This window comes from Choristoneura fumiferana, chromosome 16 (genome assembly GCF_025370935.1).
Source record: "Choristoneura fumiferana chromosome 16, NRCan_CFum_1, whole genome shotgun sequence".
Lineage (NCBI taxonomy): Eukaryota > Metazoa > Arthropoda > Insecta > Lepidoptera > Tortricidae > Choristoneura > Choristoneura fumiferana.
Window position 1 is genome coordinate 9,995,988 of NC_133487.1, and position 22,149 is coordinate 10,018,136.

The 22,149-nt window shown below is 35.8% G+C and overlaps 2 protein-coding genes across 2 annotated transcripts in view; both read left to right on the forward strand.

The window, feature by feature from the left end:
* Positions 1 to 10,579, forward strand: part of LOC141436266 (glutamate receptor ionotropic, kainate 2-like) — a 21,446-nt gene extending 10,867 nt beyond the window's left edge. Inside the window, 5 exon segments of the mRNA XM_074099174.1 lie at positions 4,369 to 4,597; positions 4,933 to 5,051; positions 5,182 to 5,272; positions 5,275 to 5,333; positions 6,123 to 10,579. Of these exon segments, the coding sequence (XP_073955275.1) occupies positions 4,369 to 4,597; positions 4,933 to 5,051; positions 5,182 to 5,272; positions 5,275 to 5,333; positions 6,123 to 6,308 (684 nt within the window). The 3' untranslated portion in view covers positions 6,309 to 10,579.
* Positions 184 to 3,155, forward strand: LOC141436269 (glutamate receptor ionotropic, kainate 2-like). Its single transcript, XM_074099178.1, has 3 exons — positions 184 to 355; positions 1,720 to 1,857; positions 3,038 to 3,155. The coding sequence occupies exons 1-3, from the start codon at positions 207 to 209 to the stop codon at positions 3,051 to 3,053; spliced, it is 303 nt and encodes a 100-aa protein (XP_073955279.1). The 5' UTR covers positions 184 to 206; the 3' UTR covers positions 3,054 to 3,155.
* Positions 10,580 to 22,149: the final 11,570 nt, after the last annotated feature.

Sequence of the window (22,149 nt, forward strand, 5' to 3'; positions counted from 1 at the left end):
AGGAAAGGATGTAAAATATATTAGGTTTTTAATGTAGAGTTTAAATTATACCACGGGAGAATATGATTGAATACACAAGGTGTGCATTATTTTATTCAATATGCTTGTTATAATTCTTTTAATTTTGTTCAGCAAGCTGACTTAGTCGTATGTGACTTGACAATAACTGAGCGACGAAAAAAATAGTTGATTTTTCAGTGCCGTTTATGACTCTGGGAATAAGTATTCTCTTCACGAAAGATGTCAAAGTCGAGCCAGAAATATTCTCTTTTCTCAAGCCTTACAGCGTAGAGATGTGGATTTACACTGGAACGGCCTACTGTGTTGTATCCATTGTGCTCTTTGTTTGCTCAAGGTTGTATGTTTTAAAGTACGCTATCAATACTATGTAACAGTGGTGACCTTTACCTACCAATACTTTTTCATTTCTCATGCTCTTAAAATGTTACTTTAATCTGTGCATATCGGGAATAAAGTTCCTCATTAATCTCTAGGATTGAAGTATTTTTTAAATTTACTTTGGAAACTCCTAGACAGCTAAGCACAGTGTTTGTGAATGGAGGATTATCGCCATTTTCAGGTGTGTGTATAGACAATTGTTAGGGCGTGGAAACAGCCTAAAAATGGCAACCGTGCAAAATACTTAAAAACACTATTTCATTTCGTGAAACACACTTAATGATTAATGATTACAAATATGAATCTATTTAATTATATTAAGAATGAATTCATTTTATTATGCGTAGTCCAATTAGTTTTAAAATAGTTTTTAATTTTGAATCTGTTAGCTAAATAAGCCAGCATTAAAAGCGACACTAAAAAAAAAAATGAACAAAACTATTTGAATTTTGAACAAATGTCCATTAGTTGAGAATATTTGAAATATAATTTTAAACTTTTCCTCGCATTCAAAGTGAAAAGTAGAGTGTTTAACGCGAGACTAAACAACCATAATGACACTCGAACTATAGCCCTCTTGCTCTGCTAGGGTGGCTAAACATCTCGTGTCATTATAGCTTGTTTTAGTCCCTTGATGAAAACTACTATTAATAACATAAGCTAGAGAAGCTATTAAACACGTTTTAAAGGGATCTTAGAGGGATGCATATTTACTAGTGCAGATACAGGTAAATCTGCTAGGTGTAAAATGTCAACTAGCCTTGCCTTATAAGTGCCTTATGCCTTTATAAGTGTAGTTTTTGGTATCCGTTCATTTCGTAACTAACCTTTGGTCACTGATCATTTGACGACCGATAGCCAAATGGTTAGAGAACCTGACTCCGAAGCTTGAGGTCCCGGGTTCGATTCCCGGCCGGGCATTTGTATGAATAATACGAATGTTTGTTCTCGGGTCCTGGATGTTCAATATGTATTTAAGTATGTATTTATCGATATAAATATGTTTATCCGTTGCCTAGTATCCATAGTACAAGTTTTGCTTAGTTGGGGACTAGGTCAATTGGTGTCAAGTGTCCCATATTTATTATTTATATTTCGCAACTTTTCATTTCGCAACTCTAAAACCGTAAATCAGATTTATTTCCGGGCCATCGTGTAGTAACCTTTAGGTTAGGTTAGGTTAGTTTTATTAAAAATGAAATATTTACAGTTTCAGAAATATTAAACAGCTGCGAAATGAAAAGTTGCGAAATGAATCAGGTCACCAAGCGTTAGTTGCGAAACATTAGTGAACCATAAGTGAACCGAAGTTTTTTCCAGGATATCACCTGCTGACTGGGAAAATCCACAGCCGTGTGACAAAGATCCGGAAGAATTGGAAAATATTTGGAATTTCAAGAACTGCACCTGGTTGACAATGGGCTCGATCATGACTCAAGGATGCGACATATTACCAAAGTATGGCACAATTATTAACGTATTTTTTATTTTCGTTCTTTTTGTTCAAGGGTGACGAACGCTACGCTATCTGTCCCTCACTCATAACTATTTTATTGCCGTTGCAATCATTAATAAAAATAAATAAAACGAAAAATTTAATTCAATTCTTTACATAAAAATAAAACACATGAAACTAACAATTAAAAAAGACAAAAGAAGAAGTATATGTACATGTTATTAAAAATAAAAATTATAAAAGAAAACCAGTCTAAAAGATCTGCCTGTGCCTTTTTTATAGGTAGTTGTTAAATTAATACTTTTCAGTAAATGTATGTTAGATTTATTATATGAAAAATATATTTAATTCAAAGATTTTCCTTAATTACCATGGGATTCCCGAGATAGTACATATTTCCTAGGCCGGGAAAAAGCAATTCGTGGATGAATAGAGTTCGACGTCAATATCCGCTGAGGCCATATATATATAGTGATTTTCTCCAATGATACGTGGAAATAAAGCAAAATTGTTAAAATATTAAAAATATGTGCTTGGCATGGTTTTTAAAATTTAAAGTTTTTGCCCATATATACTTTCCCGCGATACCTACTTGTTTATTTTTATTTTTTAAAGTACACGACACGACTCATAATGCCATTTAATAATTTTTTAAATAAAATTGTATTATATCAATTAAAAATATAAAATTATATGCAATGAAGCTTTTTGTAGCTTAAGTAAGTTTAAGTGGAACTGAGCGAATTTTACTTAATTCGGCAATTTACTTTTGTTACCTTTTTTTCAGTGAATTGTGCTTGAACTCGAAATATTACAAAAAAGAGTGAAAATATTTACGTTTTTCTTTTCGATTAATCGAATTACATACAATTTCCCAAAGTGTTTTTTTTTTAATTTGTGGCATTCTAAAGGAAAGAACTTAGCGTACTATATTTTGCGACAGTTTAGGCGAACATTTCCGAGCATATTGGAGAAAATTAAAATCTCAGTTGTATTAAGAACACCCTTCATTTTATAGTTGCAATTAAATTATTAGTACGTTAAAATACTTACGAAAATAGGCGAGAAATGCCAAAATTATTATATATTGGAACAAATAAAATTTCAGAGTTCGGCTCCCGGTGGGTTTGCGCCATGTGGTGGTTCTTTGCAATGATTGTATGTCAAACTTACATTGCCCAGCTGGCGGCTTCTATGACGACGGCCATGGAAAAACGCGCCTATTGAATCTGTGGAGGATCTTGCCAAGCAGACGAAGGTGTTGTACGGGGCTTTTGAATCTGGCTCTACCTTGGACTTCTTTAAGGTATTTAAATTATTTAGTTTTAAAACAAATAAACATCAACTCAATTGCTGGGCAGATTCGAAGAATGCCGAATGGCGTTTTCAGTCCATCAATCTGGTCTGAATGATGACAGAATTACTGTGTAACCCTTCCAGACTAACGGACTGATGGTCTAGACTGATGCACAGAACTGACGCTAGAATGAGCGTGTACCTAATCGAAGTCTAACAACTCTTTTTTAATTTTTTTATTTGGTTTGTTAGTTGACCCATTGCTAAACAAAGATCTCTCCTTATTCTTTCCATCCGTTATATTGCTCAAAAAATTTTGCCAATTTGGGTCCGCCATCCCCATTTTTGGCCTGCTCCCGCTGCGGTGCTCGTCGTACAGAACCCAACTAATAGTGATTTTAACCCAGCGATCCGGATGTATACACATTGATAAACTATTAATTAGACTCATTAATTAGAATCCTAATAAATATTTGGCTTTTAAACAACTGGTTATTTATAATAAAAATATTAATTTGCAATACGGTTCTACGGTTTAGGCCAGGCGATAAAAAAAACCGGAGCCTGCCATAGTGAGCGTCAACCTTCATTTGGTTCAAAAATTATCAATGGTATCAATGTATAAAAAAGAAAATCTTTTGTTATTTTTAAAATGTCTAACCAGGATTACTTAATATTTATTTCAAACTTTATTTAGTTTCACCTGTCCCGTTGTCTGTCTGTAATCAATTCCTGCAAGTTAAATTTGACCAACTTCCAGTAGTCAGATTGACTTGAAATTTAGAATACTTATTTAAATCACGTGACAATACAATAATCTAGTGGTGACATCCTTGTAGTCCAGCCAGGATCGTCTCAGCAGGACGGAACTCTTCAACGGTTAATAGCATCGACTTGAAATTTGGTATGCAAATCTAGTTTGGGTGACAATGCAAGTGCAGTCAACAAAAAGTACAGTCAGCTAAAAAGCTTGTAATAAAAATGAAATTTTTATGGTTAGGTTATTTTACTATCTCTAACTGACAGCGTCGCTCACCCCACCCCGTACCTACTACGAAACGAATTACCTACTAACTATGTTCAAACGATATAGAGAAGTAAAGAGAGCAATACCTACAGATAATTTTATTTCGACGCTAGTTTCTGTCATATTCATTTTTTCGCCGGCCCTGCTCTGAAAACATACTTTATTATAGAAATTTAAATATTTGTTACAGAATTCAAAGGACAAAATGTTCCGTAAAATGTATGAAAACATGCTCGCTAATCCAGGTGTGTTAGTTGAAAGTAATGAAAAGGGGGAGCAGACTGTAAAAAAGGGGAGAAATAAATACGCTTTTTTCATGGAATCTGTCACAATAGAGTACAAGCAGAAAAGAGATTGTGCGCTAAGGAAAGTAGGAGGTGAACTGGACTCCAAGGATTATGGAATTGCGATGCCAGCTAGTATGTATCATTATGTGTATCTGTTTTATTATTTACTTTATTTTACTGCCCAATTTTCTTTTAGTAAATATATAGTACTAATACGAGTACTAAGCTGTACCCGCGGCTTCGCTCTCATAAAGTGTCTAAACCGCGGGAACTATGCAATTTTCGGAAGTAAATGTTATCCCATGTTCTTTACGGGGTCGGGGGCTTAAACTACTTTCATGCCAAATTTCTTGAAAATCAGTTTAGCTGTTTAAGCGTGAAGAAATTAGACAGACAGAGTGACTTTCGGTAAAATTAGTGAATACGAGTATAAAGATTTTAAGAATCTATATTTTAACTTGTTACAGATTCACCATTTCGATCGGATATTAATAGGGCAATATTAAAGTTGAAGGAGAATAATAAACTGAATGATATTAAAGATAAATGGTGGAACAGCAAAAAATATGGAGCTAAAGAATGTCCTGTAAGTATCGTTATTTTTGTTTATTTAAAAATATATATCATTTTATTAAATTGAAATTCTTGATTAACACGACTATTAACCTGAAAGAGCGTTAATGAACGGGTCAGATAATAACGATAACTTACTTCAGGATTCAAAAGACGCTAACGATGTCGAAGGCGATCTTGAGATGGAACATTTACGAGGTGCATTTTACGTGCTCATTGGTGGATTGTTCATTTGTCTATTTATACCGCATTCGAGTTCCTAAATGAAATCCGAAACATAGTCGTACGTGAACAGGTATGTAACAATAGCCAAATAGCCTAGAGCTGAATTTTTATTTCATGTGATACATTCACATTTTTGTATTCTTGAATGATTACCTAACCAACTTTAACTCAAACCACACGACACGACTAAAAACTTAAAACAAAAAAACACTAATTACTGCTACGAAGCGTTGTTCAACTGTTTTTATTTTGGGTTGGTCCTAATTACGTCTCAAGAATTGTCCTGTAGATATACATAGACAGATTATACAATATAGTTGTAGGTAGTTCGAAGAAATTCAATGGCAAAAGGGCCAATCAACTATTTTACCGACACTTTGGGCGTCTCCTGCGTTACCAAAATTGACTCTGGCGTTACCGAAAAATCATACTGCCAACAAGATATTTCACGGTTTAATAGGTTGAACTTACGTAGGATGGCATGTATTCGTGTACACCATCTATTAAATTACAGAAAAAACATGTTTAATTACGAAAATCTGCAAATGTTTGAAAAATGTTGCGGACAGATTAGTGTGGGTAAAAAAGTTGATTCACCCAAAAAAGGATAGAAAATCAATGGCATGAGTGAAGTTCCCGAACTTTGCGCACAGAGAGTTTAGCCTTTTCCTTCACCGTTAAAGGTCGTGATAAATGTTATTGCATATAATATATTATTACGCCCATAAATTTCAAAAAGCTCTATGGTGCGCGCCTAGGTTTGAAACCACAATGCCATAGGTACTTGAGAGGTTATTGGTCAAAACTGGGCTATCACAGCTTTTTCCTTATGTGTTATCAATAGTGTCTTTTTTCACAGGTTACTCACAAAGAGGTGCTCATAAAGGAGCTGAAGGCTTCGTTGAATTTCTTGCAGCTCCAGAAGCCTGTAATCCGCAATCCGAGCCGCGCGCCATCTGTTGCTAGCTCGGAGAAATCAAACAAGTCAAAAAAACAGGCTCAGTTTATTGAGAACTTTTTAGAATTAGAAAAGGAACAATTGTAAATAGTTTTCGACGGAAAGAATCGCTAACGCCATTATTACCAAATTACTAAACCGCTTCCAGAAGCATGATTTTTTTCCGTGATATTTATTATTATTATTCAGCCTATTTTTGTATCCTGCCTAGGTAAAATCTTCTCCTCTTGAACTCCACATCTCCCTTATTCAGATCTATATTTGGGCACTCACAGTTCCATATCCAAGTCAACTCGCCATGTCCGTTTTGGCCAGCTTAGCAGTCGGTGAACGTCGAACGAGCACCATTCGGATGAGTGCGCCCATCGTTTTGGATGTATCCGGCAGACATACTCAGCCTGGCCCAGTCTCATTTGAGCTTGAGAGTCGCTTTTCCAATCTCATCGATTCGAGTTTTGGAGCGCAATGTGGTGTTCCGAATTCGATCAATCCTTTTATCCCCTATGCTGCGCTCCTTGGAAAACCTTGAATTTGGATTTCTGGTTCTTAGTCAAACGTTCGCGAACGTTCGGTCATAAACATTAATTCGTTTTAAGGAATATTAAAGTCTATCACGAATAATTATTAGAGTAGACACATTAACCTATATATTAAGAAGTGTTCTATCAGAAAACATTTTTAATTTTCATTCAACTTTTATGGAATAATCGAGAAAAACTAACAAAAATGCAACGTTGCCAGCTCAGCAGGAATAAAACGCTCTTAACATTTCGATAAAACATCATCTCACTAGGCATTGAGGTTCAATAAAATTCGTTTGTTTTTCGTTTGAATGTTTGTAGTTGGTAATAATATTTTCACAGATAAGAAATTTGTTCAAACTTTTTATTTTTATACTAGTCATACATGATTTTTTGTTTTTACTTTTTTTGAACGCATATTTAAAAGCTTTATGTTATGATATTGGTGTTGATAAAATTATTAAAATAGTTACACTGACTATAACGTAACGTAAGTCCGGGTGGCACTAGAAAATTTTCTGACAAAAAGTTCCCTTGGTGTATTTGGGAGTTGTGAGCGAAAACTGACGTAAAATGTGATGTCTTTTGAAATACAGATAAGAGTTATAAAATGCGATCGACGTCGGCGAGTTACGGCCCAGCTGGGCTACTCTGAAACTCGAAACTCGAAGTTCGTGTCGTGCGGTCCCTCTCGCTCTCGTATTAAATAGTATAAGTGTCAGAGGGACCGCACGACACGAACTTCGAGTTTCGAGTTTCGGAGTAGCCCTGCAGGCACGGCAATGCGCGACCGGCAATCGATATCGCAGTCCATTGCGCGGTTGACACGCTCACTGTACGAGGTTTAACTAGTACGACAAGCATACGAGTGAAATTTGCTCGCCGGGTCGCTACGTTGCCTCGATTCCCTGTTTGGACGCGAGCCAGTCCTGAAAGGATTACCGTTTTACCAAGGAATCTTTTTTGCGTACCCCTAACACGCCTGTGCCCTGCCGCTGAGCAAAAATTTAATTATTAAAACGGTGACGGTGGTTTTTATATATAGAACTAGGCCTGCGTTTGATCACAATTACCCTCATGATGGTAAGCGAAGATGTAGACTAAGATGGAGTACGCTTGCCTAGTAAATGCTCATTCATCCTAGATTTGAAGACGGCCAGATTGTACCGATCAGGAAACACAGAAGCAGGGCATTCCACTCCTTAGCTATTCGGACAATAAGTCGCGTTAATACGATTTATTAAACTGAAATGTATCTACATAAATTAGGCCCTTCTTTGCAAGCTAAAACATTGGCTGGAAAAATGAAAAAAAATATTGTACTTACTTAAAAACGAATTTAAAAGAAAAGCTTTCACAGCTAAGTAGGGTTTATAAGATAATAGCGACGATTATAATAGCCAATTAAAACTGAATACTGAACGTTTGCTGCAAATTTAACAAGTAGGTATGGTTCCTACAGGTATTTTCTTTATTAAATAATACCGCTCTTGCGAGCAGCTAGTATTAAATAAATAATTATCATTGGAAAATTTACATACATAAGCTGAGCTACTCCCAAACTAAGCAATGCTTAAACTGACACCTACTAGATAAAAAACATACATCGTTATCGCGGGAGCAAAAACAAATCAGTTAAAGAATATTTATACAACAGAATGTCTATTTAGTACAACGGATATATTCTGCTTACTAATTCTAAGCATCTAAGAAGTTAAAATTGCGAGTTGAAATGTCGTTCCACAGAAAATTTTGTTTGACGGAAACTAACGTTGCACTTAGAGCAATATAATTTTGTATCGCGAGCCTGTTATTCGGGGTAATCTTTTATCCACAACTCCACAAATTTATCGCACGTTTTTTACCTTCGCGGCATTTTTTAAAGCACTTGGTAATTATGTTGTGAACACAATTATTATTACGAATAATTAATAAATGACAATGTCAAATAGGAAAAGTGTCTGAAGAGTTTGCGTTGCGATTGCGTAGTTAATCTTTTAAGTATGTACTATCAATCAAGTCAAGTATGGAGGTCTGATGTTAGAAATAAAGTTAATAAATTTTGAAATCGTAGGCATAAAATGTTGCTCGAAGTGTCACTTCTGTTATTGCTTATTTGTCATAACCTTTCAGTACTGTCAAATCGTTTTTGCTCCCGCGATAGCGATGTATGAAATAAAGAAACAAACTTAGAAAGATAAATATATATTTACATACGTAATAGAGAGAACATAATAACAGGTACAAACAGTGGTAAGTTTGTATTCCTCAAAGCGTCTAGCTGCCCCTACCGGAATTTAGACCCTTTAGCTTTACAGTTAGGTTATCCATACTTACCGTTGTTACAGGGGGGACCTTTTCTCTGCAGCCAACTGTACTATCACTAAGTTGTAGATACGCTATTAAAACACTATAAAACACTATAGAAACGCTAGTAAAACATAAGTTCAAGGAAACTGAATCACGTTCCAGGGTGGAACTTTTTCATATTAAATTTCGCTGTGATTTCTTTGGAAAGTGTAGGTACGGAAAGTCATAGTGACATTAGTAGTCAAAGCTTCCACACTAACTATACAATATTCAAGTCATCATCAGATTTCGTAACAATTTTAACCTTAGAAACGTTTTTCTAGTCTAGTTAGTTCCAATCGAACCAGTCTCAAGTAAAGTCGGAACCAACATAGTCGAGTTTCGCGCTAACTCCGTAAAGAGAATAAAGTTCTCATTGTTGTCTACGTCCCTTGTCAAGGCTCCATATAAATAAATGGAATTACTTGACGAGATTCGGGACGTCGTTAAAGTTTTCTTTTAGAGCCAGTTTTGTCAATGGCACAGGAGGGCACTTGCGAGAAGTCGAGTACCAATCCCATGCTGGCTGGAGTCCAATGGATAAAAGTCTAGTTGACCGTGGGCTTAGAAGGATTTATTTAACTCTAGTATTGTTGAGATTTTTAAACAGTAGATAGTACAAAACAAACACACACACGCACACACACATACATATTGATTGATACATATTGAGTTTTGGCCTCATTTACTGTGAGATAGAGGTCAGTTGCTAGTTTGTTTTAAATAAATAAAAATAAAAGTTTTCGAAAATACAAACTGAGACATATGGATGTACAGAAAAACCAGAAAGAGACCAGCGCTGGGAATCGAACCCAGGTCCTCAGCAATCCGTGCTGCGTGCTATAACCCCTACACCACCGCTGGACAGGAATCTAGACACGAATTTTTCCTATGCATACATATCTCAGGTTGCTTATTTCAACTACGTTTGTATTTTCGATATGGTTTCACGGGATAGCCGTAAAAGTAACAAATTTGGAGTTGAAATAAAAAAATACAAAAAGACTCCAAACAAAGCAATCATAATAAAAGTTTTTTTTCTTTCTTTTATTAGCAAATTTATTACAAAGATACAAGTGCCGTTTGTTTTATAACAAACCGTTGTCCAAATAGTCCATCCGACATTAAACTCGGCAAATTTGAATCTTCCATTTGGGTCTACTGTTTCTACAATTACTTACATAGATCTTTGGTATTATCTGAGAACAAATAAAATGAGAAGGATTTCTGAGAACTGTGACGCGCCCGGTAAACAATTACACTACACCTGCTCTATGCATACGTTGCGCGCACACGGATGCAACTAAACTTTACCCAGCGAACTACGAATATAATGCGCGTGCTAGGCGAGAAATATTTTTATCCGGCCACACTTTGTTGTTTGTAAAGTAATCTGTATCTTCTTTTTATTTGAATTGAGGCCAAAATCAGGAAATGGAATGCATTTGTTGAAAAGTCTCATTTGGATTAAATAAATAATAGTTTATATACCTTGTTTGTTTTTTTTTTGACAACTGTTATAGCATTTAGATCCAGTCACCAACATAAACATTTGGAGGTCTTCTTACTTTGAGGCTGACTGAAATGGTATCAAGTGTTCCGTGATATGTATTTATTTATTTCTCTTACGCGATTGACAGTATGGCCCTCCATACTATACTTTACTGTATACTATAATATTATAAATAGTGAAGTTAGTGAACGTTATCAACGTGCACTTTTTGTAGCAAAGTATGGTTGACAAAAAAACAATAACTTATATATTTCACAAATTATATTTATAATCATTTATCAAAATTATACTGAATAAATGATTAAAATTTGTTCAATAGATTTGGCTGTCAGTCGGTCATGTCGATTAGAAAAAAAAACCATATTAAATAACTAAATAAATGACCGTCACAGGAAGGTAATTTAAGTGGATTATACGAGGTTTATGCCATTATTGTTTCTTCCTATTCGCGATTCTGCACAAAATAAATTCCACACACCTGAATTTGATCACATGCGTAATGCTTCACAGTCATTATTTCTATGCAATCTTGTTTCTTCTTATTCGCGATTCTGCACAATATGAATTCCACACAACTGAATTTAATCACATACGTAATGATATTCAGTCATTATTTCTACGCAATCTTGTTTCTTCCTATTCGCGATTCTGCACAATATGAATTCCACACAACTGAATTTAATCACATGCGTTATACTTCACGATTCTGTTATTATTTTTTTAAAAATCTCATACATAACCGGGAATCGAACCCGGACAAAATTGGGGCGGAGAAAAAAAAATTTTTTTTTTAATTTCAATCGTCCCTGTTTATTATTATTATTTTATTTAGGCTGCTGCTGCCTTCGGGAAGCTTCGTCTCAAGGTGTTCCGTTCACATAACTTAAAGCTCGCGACCATGATAATTTTTACCGCGGGAAAAGCGACTCACGCAGTCTGTTTTTTTTTTTATTTATAAACGCGACTAGGAAGAAACAAGATATCATAGAAAATAGATAGAATAAAAGATAAAGATAGTATCGTGAAGTATAACGCATGTGAGTAAATTAAGTTGTGTGGAATTCATATTGTGCAGAATCGCGAATAGGAAGAAACATGATTGCGTAGAAATAATGACTGTGAATCATTACGTATGTGATTAAATTCAGTTGTGTGGAATTCATATTGTGCAGAATCGCGAATAAGAAGAAACAAGATTGCATAGAAATAATGACTGTGAAGCATTACGCATGTGATCAAATTCAGGTGTGTGGAATTTATTTTGTGCAGAATCGCGAATAGGAAGAAACAATAATGGCATAAACCTCGTATAATCCATTTAAGTATTTAAAATATTACACGCAATTTTTATTGACGCCCTCCGGCATATCCACCTCTTTGCCTTCTATCAGCTGCTGCACGACTTTTCCAGTACCTACTGTAACCGGGGGTTTTCTTCAGGATTTATTTTAGTTTATAATAAACTTTTTACTTTAGGTGCTTAGGTTAGATTAGATTTTTAGAAAAATATGGCTCTGTCCATTGGAGGACAACTTGCCAGTGTCTAGTAGGTTTTGCCGTTGTACGGTAAAAAAATTCTAGAAAACGAAATATGAGAGGTAATGGTAGATGAACGATGACAGCGCCACTAGAAACAGTTATTACAAATTTTTCAGGTGCTTATTTATAGTGTCTTTTTTCCTCTTAATGTTGACATTGCAAATAGCGCCTTCGTCCGTCGTTATAAAATCCGGGTATTGTGTCAACTCCATATTGTGAATGTAAATACTGTGATGATACGTGGACTTTATTAGGACTCCACTTGAATTGAAATACATGAATATCAACTCTAGATCCGATGTGCATTATTAATTAGATTAAAATAAACACTTCGCGTAATTTAATTAGATTTTCAACTAAACTTGTAATTTTATGACATAAATTAACGTCATTTGACGTACCTATATTGTTTTAAAAATATAGTAAGACAAAAAGGTTTTGTACCATAACGAGTTATATTTATTCTAGAGGTTAAATCCTAAGAAGGTAAATATGTATTTTCCCCCCGTTCCGGGTCGTACTTGGTCCAGCGGGTCTCGTTGGCCATACAACGGGGCAATGCCGCTGGGGTAATGGGTAAGTTTGGGCCAAGTACGATGCGGACGGGTATGGAGTAGTTTTTTTTTTTACTTTATTATATAATTTATTCTCATTTTATTTTTATTTTTTCTCCTTTTCGTGATTTTTTACATTTTTTTTAATTTTTTTTTATTGTATAACTGTTTTTAATAAATTATTATTGTATTATATAGATTATAAATAATAATTTTAAAATTTTCTTTGACATTGTTTGGTTTCTTTTGATTATTTGTGGTTTGATTAATTTGTTATTCTATTTAATTTGACATATTTGTTTTATTTAGTCAGGATTTATCTTTAGTTTATTAGGTAATGTTTTATAGTTAAGAACAAAAGTATATATTCAAATAAATTCCACGCGGATGAGGCCGCGGGAAAAAGCTAGTAACGTGTTTAGATATTTGAGCACCTAGACAGTTCTTTTATTTATGATGGTGGCCGTGTTAAGCGGCAATTACACTGCGTCGTTTACTAAATGCGGTCGCCGAATTTGTTTCAAACTACTTCGGTGAACTACCGTCGCCTTTACATTAGTCTGTCCGTCTACTGCGGCGGCCATATTTAGGCGGTGGCAGCTGTCGCTCGCCGAATGCGGCCGACTACTGCGACTAAGTACTACGTATACTGTACTATACGTGTCCTTTACACTTTTGAGGTCGCCGCATGCAGCATTTAACCTATATACCCCATTTAGTAGTTTTAATTTTACACGAAAATTTTTTGATATTCAAGTCTTAGTATTCAACCGATAAAATTAAATCATTGTCCATTGCAGACCAATCATCAACTAAAATTTGGGTCATTCATCAATCAAGGGGCGTGCGCAATATTGGTATGATTTAGTTTCATTATTATTTAGTTCATTCATCACACACGGGGAGGAGAAATAAACAAACTTTTTTAATAAAATAGTCATTTCAAAGCAGCTTTTTAGCACTTCGAATAAACTCTGACTAGTAGAGATTTGCTCAGTTGTATTTAACAGCTGCAACCAAAGTGGTTACGTACGTCAGTGCAATAAACAGTGTCACAAAGGCATAGGCTAAGAATGAGAACTCTCTCAGCAACTCACTAACGAGCGAGCGTCAGAATTTTAAAGCGAATGACAAAGACCAGACTTGGCGAGTTTTATTACGCTTTCTTATTTAACGAGTCTGCCGTGCTTATTACCTTAAATTGCAAATTGGCGTATGTAAATCAAGAAAAGCGAAAGATCCCTGAAGAAACTTTTTGGGTTAACTATAGAGCGCGGCGTCTAAAAGGCACTTTCGTCGCCTCGAATCGTTTCTATAGTGCCGTTTTTTAAATTTCTTCCTATAAGAAAAAAAACCTTTTTTTTTGTAATATTCTCAGTTTTCTTTTTCTTTTATCTTTAGTCGTGAACATAATGTTTAGCGCGTGAGTCCAAATAGAAAACTTGTTAACAATTTAAAGTAAGTATTGGTTTGTTTTGAATTTAGTTGTAATATTGCTTTGCTGGAAAGTGGTGCAGCGGCCCCGTTGTTCTGCAACTTACGACGGCGCAGTGCACCCGCTAAAATGTTTACCGCGTGCATCATAAAATCCTTTGCCAATATGATTTGGTAGCCGCATCATGTGGTTTACGATTTGATACGATTCGAGTATTATACGATAGATGATTTTATTTTTAGAATATCCTACTTATATAATGCGAATGCGGATAAATTTCGAAATTGGGTGTATAAAAAATCGTTTCCTCTATTTCTAGCGAGGGCATACATTTTTTTTAATAAGGTACAAAGTTGGCGTATCAAAAAATAATTTGGCGTTCTTTAATCCCCTTACAGCACATCATAAAACTGTATTCTCACTTCAGCTTTTCTTTCATTACGGGCTTTCCCGGCACGTAGGTAGCACGAACGGAACTCCCTGCCACCTTGCGTTATTGACCCAAAGGCCCACAACAGCATAAGTCGGTGTGATCGAACCTTTTGGCACAGTGGGATCATCTAGATATCCCAATTTTTCTTCACCCTGCCCATCCGGATTACCGACGTACTGATCTATTAAGATATCATCCATCGTTATCGGTTTAATGTGTCGTAGTACTTTTTCTTTTCTAATATCATTTGCCTTTGGTGTCACTGGTTTCTCTATTACAATGAAAGTATTTGGAGGAGATGATCTTGGTACATACCAAATCGTTGGAGCCGTTTCCAAGATCCCCGAAATATATATTATACAAGAATTGCTCGTTTATAGTACTTTGTGCATTAAGAGGCGTAAGAAAGGGATTATTGACGGCGGAGGGCTTGTAAAGACTCTAGTTTGTAATCCCCTTACGGCCCGTGATACACACAATGATTTTCATCACATTGCGAGGAAAAAAATGCAAAAATGAAATTATTTTGTTTCTAAATACTTCACAGCTCGGCAAAAGAAAGACGCTAAGAAAACAACTGAATAAAAAAAATGTCTGCGCCGTGTCCGCGCCGCCGCGCTTTCCCGGTCGCTGCAATGTAGATAAGCTTCCTACCCATAAATAGTAGTATGTATTTAAGTTTAATTAAAATCTCAATGTAAGTGAAGTTTATTTATCTTCTTTTGAGAAATAAATGTTCTTAAACCTGAAATTATACTGAATAAGGGGCGTACCTTAATGCACAATGTACAGTCAGCGTCATATAGTACGTAGCAGTCAAGATCATCAAATACTTGGAAACATACAAAATAGTCATTACCAGTGACTCAGTCAAAGCAAGCGGTCAAATTGTTCGAGACATCCATCGTGTACAAATCTACCTGAGCACGCACGTCGCCAAATACTTTATAACATTCAAGCCGACATTAGTACCGTAGCAGCCAAAGTATCCAAAAGTATGGGACACCACAAGAAAATTCTCTTCTTTCTTCTTTAATAAAATGTGAACGGTGTTCCATTTTCAGTCTCTTGGTGCAAAATGCACATGTCATTTTAATTAAATAAAAACTGTTTTATATATTATACTGGCCAATTCAAGCCATATTTAAAAGGAAATTCGTTAATCCGGAATTCTGACAATGTAAATAAAAATGTGAAAAAAGCCGTCTGACTCCAAACGAAAGAGACGGAACGATCACTGACAAGTTAGTACTCTTTTCAGTGATTGTCAAAAACAAAAAGTCGAATCTTATGACGTGTTAATTTATTTCGCACTCTACTCGAGATTAAAACTCAAACCTTTTAAATAAAGCTCAGTTTTCTAGTGTGTACCATACTTTTGGATATTATGGCTGCTACACTACCAGTGGCGATCTGCGTGCTCAGATTAACTGGATGTCCTGAGCAATTTGATCGCTTTGATTGGGTCAATGTTAATGACTATTTGGATGTTTCCAAGTATTTGGTGATTTTGACTGCTACGTACTATATGACACTGACTGTACTATACTAAAATAATTGCAAAATAATTTGATATAAATTAAAACTATAAAAATAACGAAGTTTCATGATGCGTGGAAAATTATTATGGTGTGTACCTACTTACTTTTTAAAACTAGTCATAACTCCCTTGAGAAAAAAACTATACGTAAATTCATAATTCTCGCGGGCACAATTGAGGCCATTGTCCTTTAGTATACAGGCATGGAATAAAATAAAATCATTGACGAGCAAGTGTGATGAAAAAGGTAATAGATAGACAATGCGGGAGAGAGAGTGATTCTTTTCTGCGCTGAATAAGCTTAACACATAACCTAACCAACAAAAATTGGCAAACCCCCGACTTTGTCACTTCATATTCAATATCTCAAAAACGGCTGAACCGATTTTAATAAAATTTTGATTAAAACCTGCTTTCAAATAAAAAAAAACCGCATTTAAATCGGTCCACCCGTTTAAGAGCTACGGTGACACAGACAGACAGGCAGACACGCAGACACACATAGCGGTCAAACTTATAATACCCCTCTTTTTGCGTCGGGGGTTAAAAATCGAAAAGTATAATATTTTAAACCCAAACTTCTAACACACTTACACAACCCTTAGCGTAGTTAATTATTACCGCAATCCCGCCATTAGCTGATGAATTAATATTTAATCAGAAAGCTTTCGGTTCGGTTCCATGCGATTGCCTCTTGATGGCTATTTATTTGCTTTTAGCGCTAAGTGCTTCGAAGTACATCTGAATCTTTAATTTTGGTAACCAATTTAATTAAATGATACAATAAATTGAATCAATACCCGGCTTAATTGATTGATCTGTTCAGTTGATTAGTGACTTTTATTTAATTTGCAATATTCGTTTCAAAATGAGATAGATATTTTTTGTCAGGTGCTATGAGTCTATCTGAATAGAATTCGTATAAATATAAGAGTAACCAAACAGACTTATAATAAATGTCCTTGCCCTGCAATGCAACCACATTTTATTTCCCTAATTTACTCGATAATACAGTTATTTTTATTCAACCTATTGGAAAACCAATGATACCGGGAAAAATAATGTTCTATATAATAGTGCCCGGCCGCTAAGAAGTCAATCCTGACACATTACACAACTATGAAGGTCCTGATTGTTGTTAATGTCAACCATTACAAAAAAAAGCTGTACTTACAACTCTGTCGCACGCAACAAGTAAGCATTGCATTTTTATCTATGATTCATATTGTTCATATTCAGAAACTTCATCATTTTGCAATGTGTCAGGATTTACTTCCGGGCGTTTCGGGGGACGTACTATGAATCACTCGTTCCTCTAAGGATTTAAAATAGCGCCCTCGCTGTCAAATATAATTTTGCTCCCGTGTGACACCATCACCTACTATTCCACTTTTGTAATGGCGATACATCTTTAAATGTGGCGGGCAAAACTGGGCTCTAACAGCCCAGAATAGGGTGAAACTGAGAAACTTAAACCAATGAAATCGTGTGTGTATACCTCCTCGTTTATTCGTTCGTAGAAAAGAAGAAAAGAGTTGGTAGTTAATAGTTCGCATCATCCCAGCCTATATACATCCCACTGCAGGGCACAGGCCTCCCCTCAGAATAAGAGGGCTTGGGCCATAGTTCCCACGCGGGCCCAGTGCGGATAGGGAACTTCACACACATCATTGAATTGCTTCGCAGGTTTGTGCAGGTTTCCTCACGATGTTTTCCTTCACCGCAAAGTTCGTGGTAAATTTCAAATGTAACTCCGCACATGAATTTCGAAAAACTCAGAGGTGCGAGCCGGGGTTTGAACCCACGACCCTCTGCTTGAGAGGCGATGGATCAAACCACTAGGCCACCACGGCTTACTTACTTATAGTTCGCATATATGTATATATGTATGTATGTAAACTCTTTATTGTACAAAAGAAAAGAAACAAAACACAATACGCATATAATATGTATATCTAAGCAGCTTTATAAGATTATATTAATGAAGTAAGAAAATCAATATACCAATATTACCAATATAATAATTTTCATATGTACAGGACGCAACACAATGTTGACGTCCCTAAAGTTCCGGCGGGGCTTTTGTGGTTTGCAAGATGAGGGTACTCAAACCGCCGTTAGCTAACGTAAGCTTGACCCACGACCAACTTTGAAAGACTACGTTAATGAACATAATATCCTAAGTATCGCTTTTCAGGGAATTAGACTGAAAATTATGTTACATGATGTGTCGATAGGCTTGATTTTATTACATTCATCTCGTACATAGGATGATTTGTGGCAATTCGACCTATTTCTTTAAAGGTTATACTAGAGGTAATTAACAATAATTTTGGCCCAGTGAACTAGGAGTTTCATTCAGTTAAGTGGTTTTCGAGTACCTACTTAAATTTTTCGTGTTTTGAACAATAACTGTTTCTTCGTCTAAAATAGGTAATTCTGAAAAATATACATTAATTGTGGTTGACAAACGTTTTCCCAGTCATTCTCATTTTATTGTCATCATCATCATCATCAGCCGGAAGACGTCCACTGCTGGACAATGGCCCCCTTTAGAACGCCACAATGAACGACAACTCGCCACTTGCATCCACCGGTTTCCCGCCACTCTCACGATGTCGTCAGTCCACCTGGTGGGAGGCCTGCCAACGCTTTGTCTTCCGGTTCGTGGTCGCCACTCGAGGACTTTTCTCCCCAACGCCCCCCCCCCCCCCGCTCCCCTTCATTTTATTGTGCACCTGTCTAATTACCGTAACACTTTTTTTTCATGCAAAAGCGACACGTTACGACACTGAGACTGAGTGTACATCTATATGGCTGCCATTTACATTCTGTGAACTCGTCTAATTACCGTATCACAATTGCGGGAAAAGAGCGGCACGGTAATTAGACAGGTGCACAATAAAATGAGAATGGCCATTATGGAACGGCCATGCATGGGCATTGGTCGAAATTATACATCGTCAAAGGGGTAACTTCAATTGGAATCGACCTTTATCTTTACGTATAACACAGTCACTTTCCGCCATCTGTCCCTCTGTATGTTTGTACGTTGTAGTGAACACCTAAGAGATATCAAAGTCAAAGTCAAAATATCTTTATTCAATTTAGGCTATAACAAGCACTTATGAATGTCAAGAAAAATCTACCACCACCACATATATTATCTTTTAAACTACACAATGTATTTTAATTTATTTTATTTACTAGCCAATGAACATTTACAGCATTATAGTTCATACAAATGCGCTCTAAATTTAAAAATATAAAAATAATCATATTTGATAATAATAACCATATCACAGTAACAAGTAATAGTATAATAAAATAAAAAAGATGTTTTTATTTATTTAGATATTTTCATTCTTGCATTAATGCGGTGTCAAAATAGATAGTGACTCAAGAGAAAGGCCCCTACATAATATTAGCTTTTGCCCGCAGCTTCATTCGCGTGGAGTTCGGTTATCGCGCGCTGTTTCCTCGAAAACTGTGCATTTTCCCGGGATAAAAAGTAGCCTACCTATGTCACGCTCTGGCCCATAAACTAGGTATCTCTATGCCAAAAATAACGTTGATCCGTTGCTCCGTTGCGGCGTGAAAGAAGGACAAACATACAAACACACTTTCATGGATATATAACTAGCAGCGTACCCCGGCTCCACGCAGGTGTAGTTTTATGGAAAGAGAAGTGAAAATGTGAAGTTATCATCATTCTTCTTTTCGCGGAGTTTTATAAAGAAGCAAGGTAAATGACTAGACGTAAAAAGTGGGACCGCGAAACAAAGTTTGAACCTGTACGTCGCTCTAACAAATGCTCCAGGGCTTAGGGCTCCACTCGGTAAGGACACAAACTTTGTGCATATAAAACGTGATAAAACCATACATCAGAGAGCGCCAGGACAATTTTCCACGCCACATAAATCCATTGTGGAAGTAGACAAGTTAATATGAGATTTCATATCAGCGAGAACAACGGTGCGACGCAATCCTAATGAATAAATAAATTGCTCGCGTCTACACTCAATCTTAGTTTAAAATAAAATTATGCGGGAATTTGCATAAAAGATGACACATTACTAACGAGCTGGAGTATACAATATGGCGAACGATGCCTTTAATTTTAGATTCTTTGGTTCGAATTGAATTTGAAGCGTAGATATTCCGCAGGAAAATATGTCTTAGGTATGTAATAAACCGTGAATTATTGAAGATTGTTGTTAAAAATATAGCTACTAAGCAGAAAATATGAATTATTTTTATATTACTGTAACACGTAGTTTGCCAAAAATAAGTCCATCAATCTAGTGACCCGAACCGATCACCCACGCGCAAATTGAAGGGATGACTTTGATAAAAACTTGTGCTAATTTATTTAGGAACTGAAAAAACAACTCTACTTATTTATAGTGTCAGCTTGTGCTGATGTCATTTTTCGTGTATTTCTAAAAAGTTATAAGGTTTTTTTTTACTAAACTCACGTTTTAGCAATGGTACGTCACTATGACAGTCATTATACGAGTACATTAAGGGCCTGTTTCACCACTTGTCCACTAACTTTAAGTGACGGTTATCAGTGATGCCGTCTCTGTTTGTTTTGTCCGAATAAACAAAGACGACATTACTTTTATCTGACACTTAAAGTTAGCCGACAAGTGGTGAAACAGGCCCTTACACTAAACTTTTTGTCACGATAATGGATATCCATATCGTTCTAACTAAATATTGGGAGTTAACCTTGCCCTCAAAAATATCAACTGCCGACAAGTAATGTGATGCACGTGTTTTGGAGTTAAGCAAAGTAAAATAGGTTTAAGTATGTACTTATTACGAGCGTTTATACCTGATGAGCTGGCAACGGTAACGTTGCATTTTTCTTATTTTTCTCGATTATTACATAAAAATTGAATGAAAATTAAAAATGTGCTCTGATAGAACTCTTCTTAATATATAAGTTATTCGTTACCTGTAGACTCTTACTTTCTTTAAAAATCGTTAATAAACATTAATTCGTTTTTAAAGAATAAAAAGTACTAGACTCATTAACTTTATACGAGTATTAAGAAGAGTTCTATCAGACCACATTTTTAATTTTAATTTTCATTCAATTTTTATGGAATAATTGAGAAAAACTAACAAAATTGCAACGTTGCCAGGTCAGCAGATATAAACGCTCATGAAGGCACTAAATAAAACTTGTATAAAAAAGCAGCTTAGGTAATAAATAAACGCACTAGTAGCATATGACCAACTGGTGTATTATAAATTAGTTTAGCTATCGAAAATACAAACTGAGACATGGATGCACAGAAAAACCAGAAAACGAGACCAGCGCTCAGAATCGAACCCAGGTCCTCAGCATTCCGTGCTGCGTGTCATACCCCTCCACTACCACTGGACAGGAGTACAGGCACGAATTTCTCCTATGCACCCATATCTCAGGCTGCTTATTTATACTACGCTACTTAAGCAGCAGCACTAGCGACATCTATGTTTCGCTCTCATCGAGAGACGTAACACACTTTCGGAACTAACCGCTCACCCAGACAAGACATATCGCTACTAAGTAATCAAATTATTTATCGTTTATTTTCTGGTTTTTTCTGTGCATCTATGTCTCAGTTTGTATTTTCGATATGGTTTTACGGGATGACCGTAAAAGTAACAAATTTGGAGTTGAAACCAAGAAAAAAAACAAAAAGACTCCAAATAACCAATCATAATTAGTTTTGCTAGTTATAAACAGTTTTTATTACACCGTTTTCATAGACCAAGTGGTTTTAGCAGGTTTATAATTGCACAAGCATCTGGCTCGTTAAAAACGAGTTTATGAGCTCTCCAGAAATACAAACTAATAGTATTTATTCGTTTGGAGCTTGTTTCATGGCATGAGAGAATAACAGGAACTCGCAATTTAATATTGGTACAGTGAGCAATATACGAGTACGTATTAACGATGCAACCATCTGTGAACCAGCCGTGTCGAGCGTTCTTGTAAATCTGCATTGTTCCAGCTATTAATTGCTTCCAAATTTCATTCATTAAAT

Coding starts and splice junctions, on each gene's coding strand:
- LOC141436269 (XM_074099178.1), top strand. CDS start 207: ATGACTCTGGGAATAAGTATTCTCTTCACGAAAGATGTCAAAGTCGAG. Junction 356..1,719: donor GTGCTCTTTGTTTGCTCAAG/GTTGTATGTTTT, acceptor AGTTTTTTCCAG/GATATCACCTGCTGACTGGG.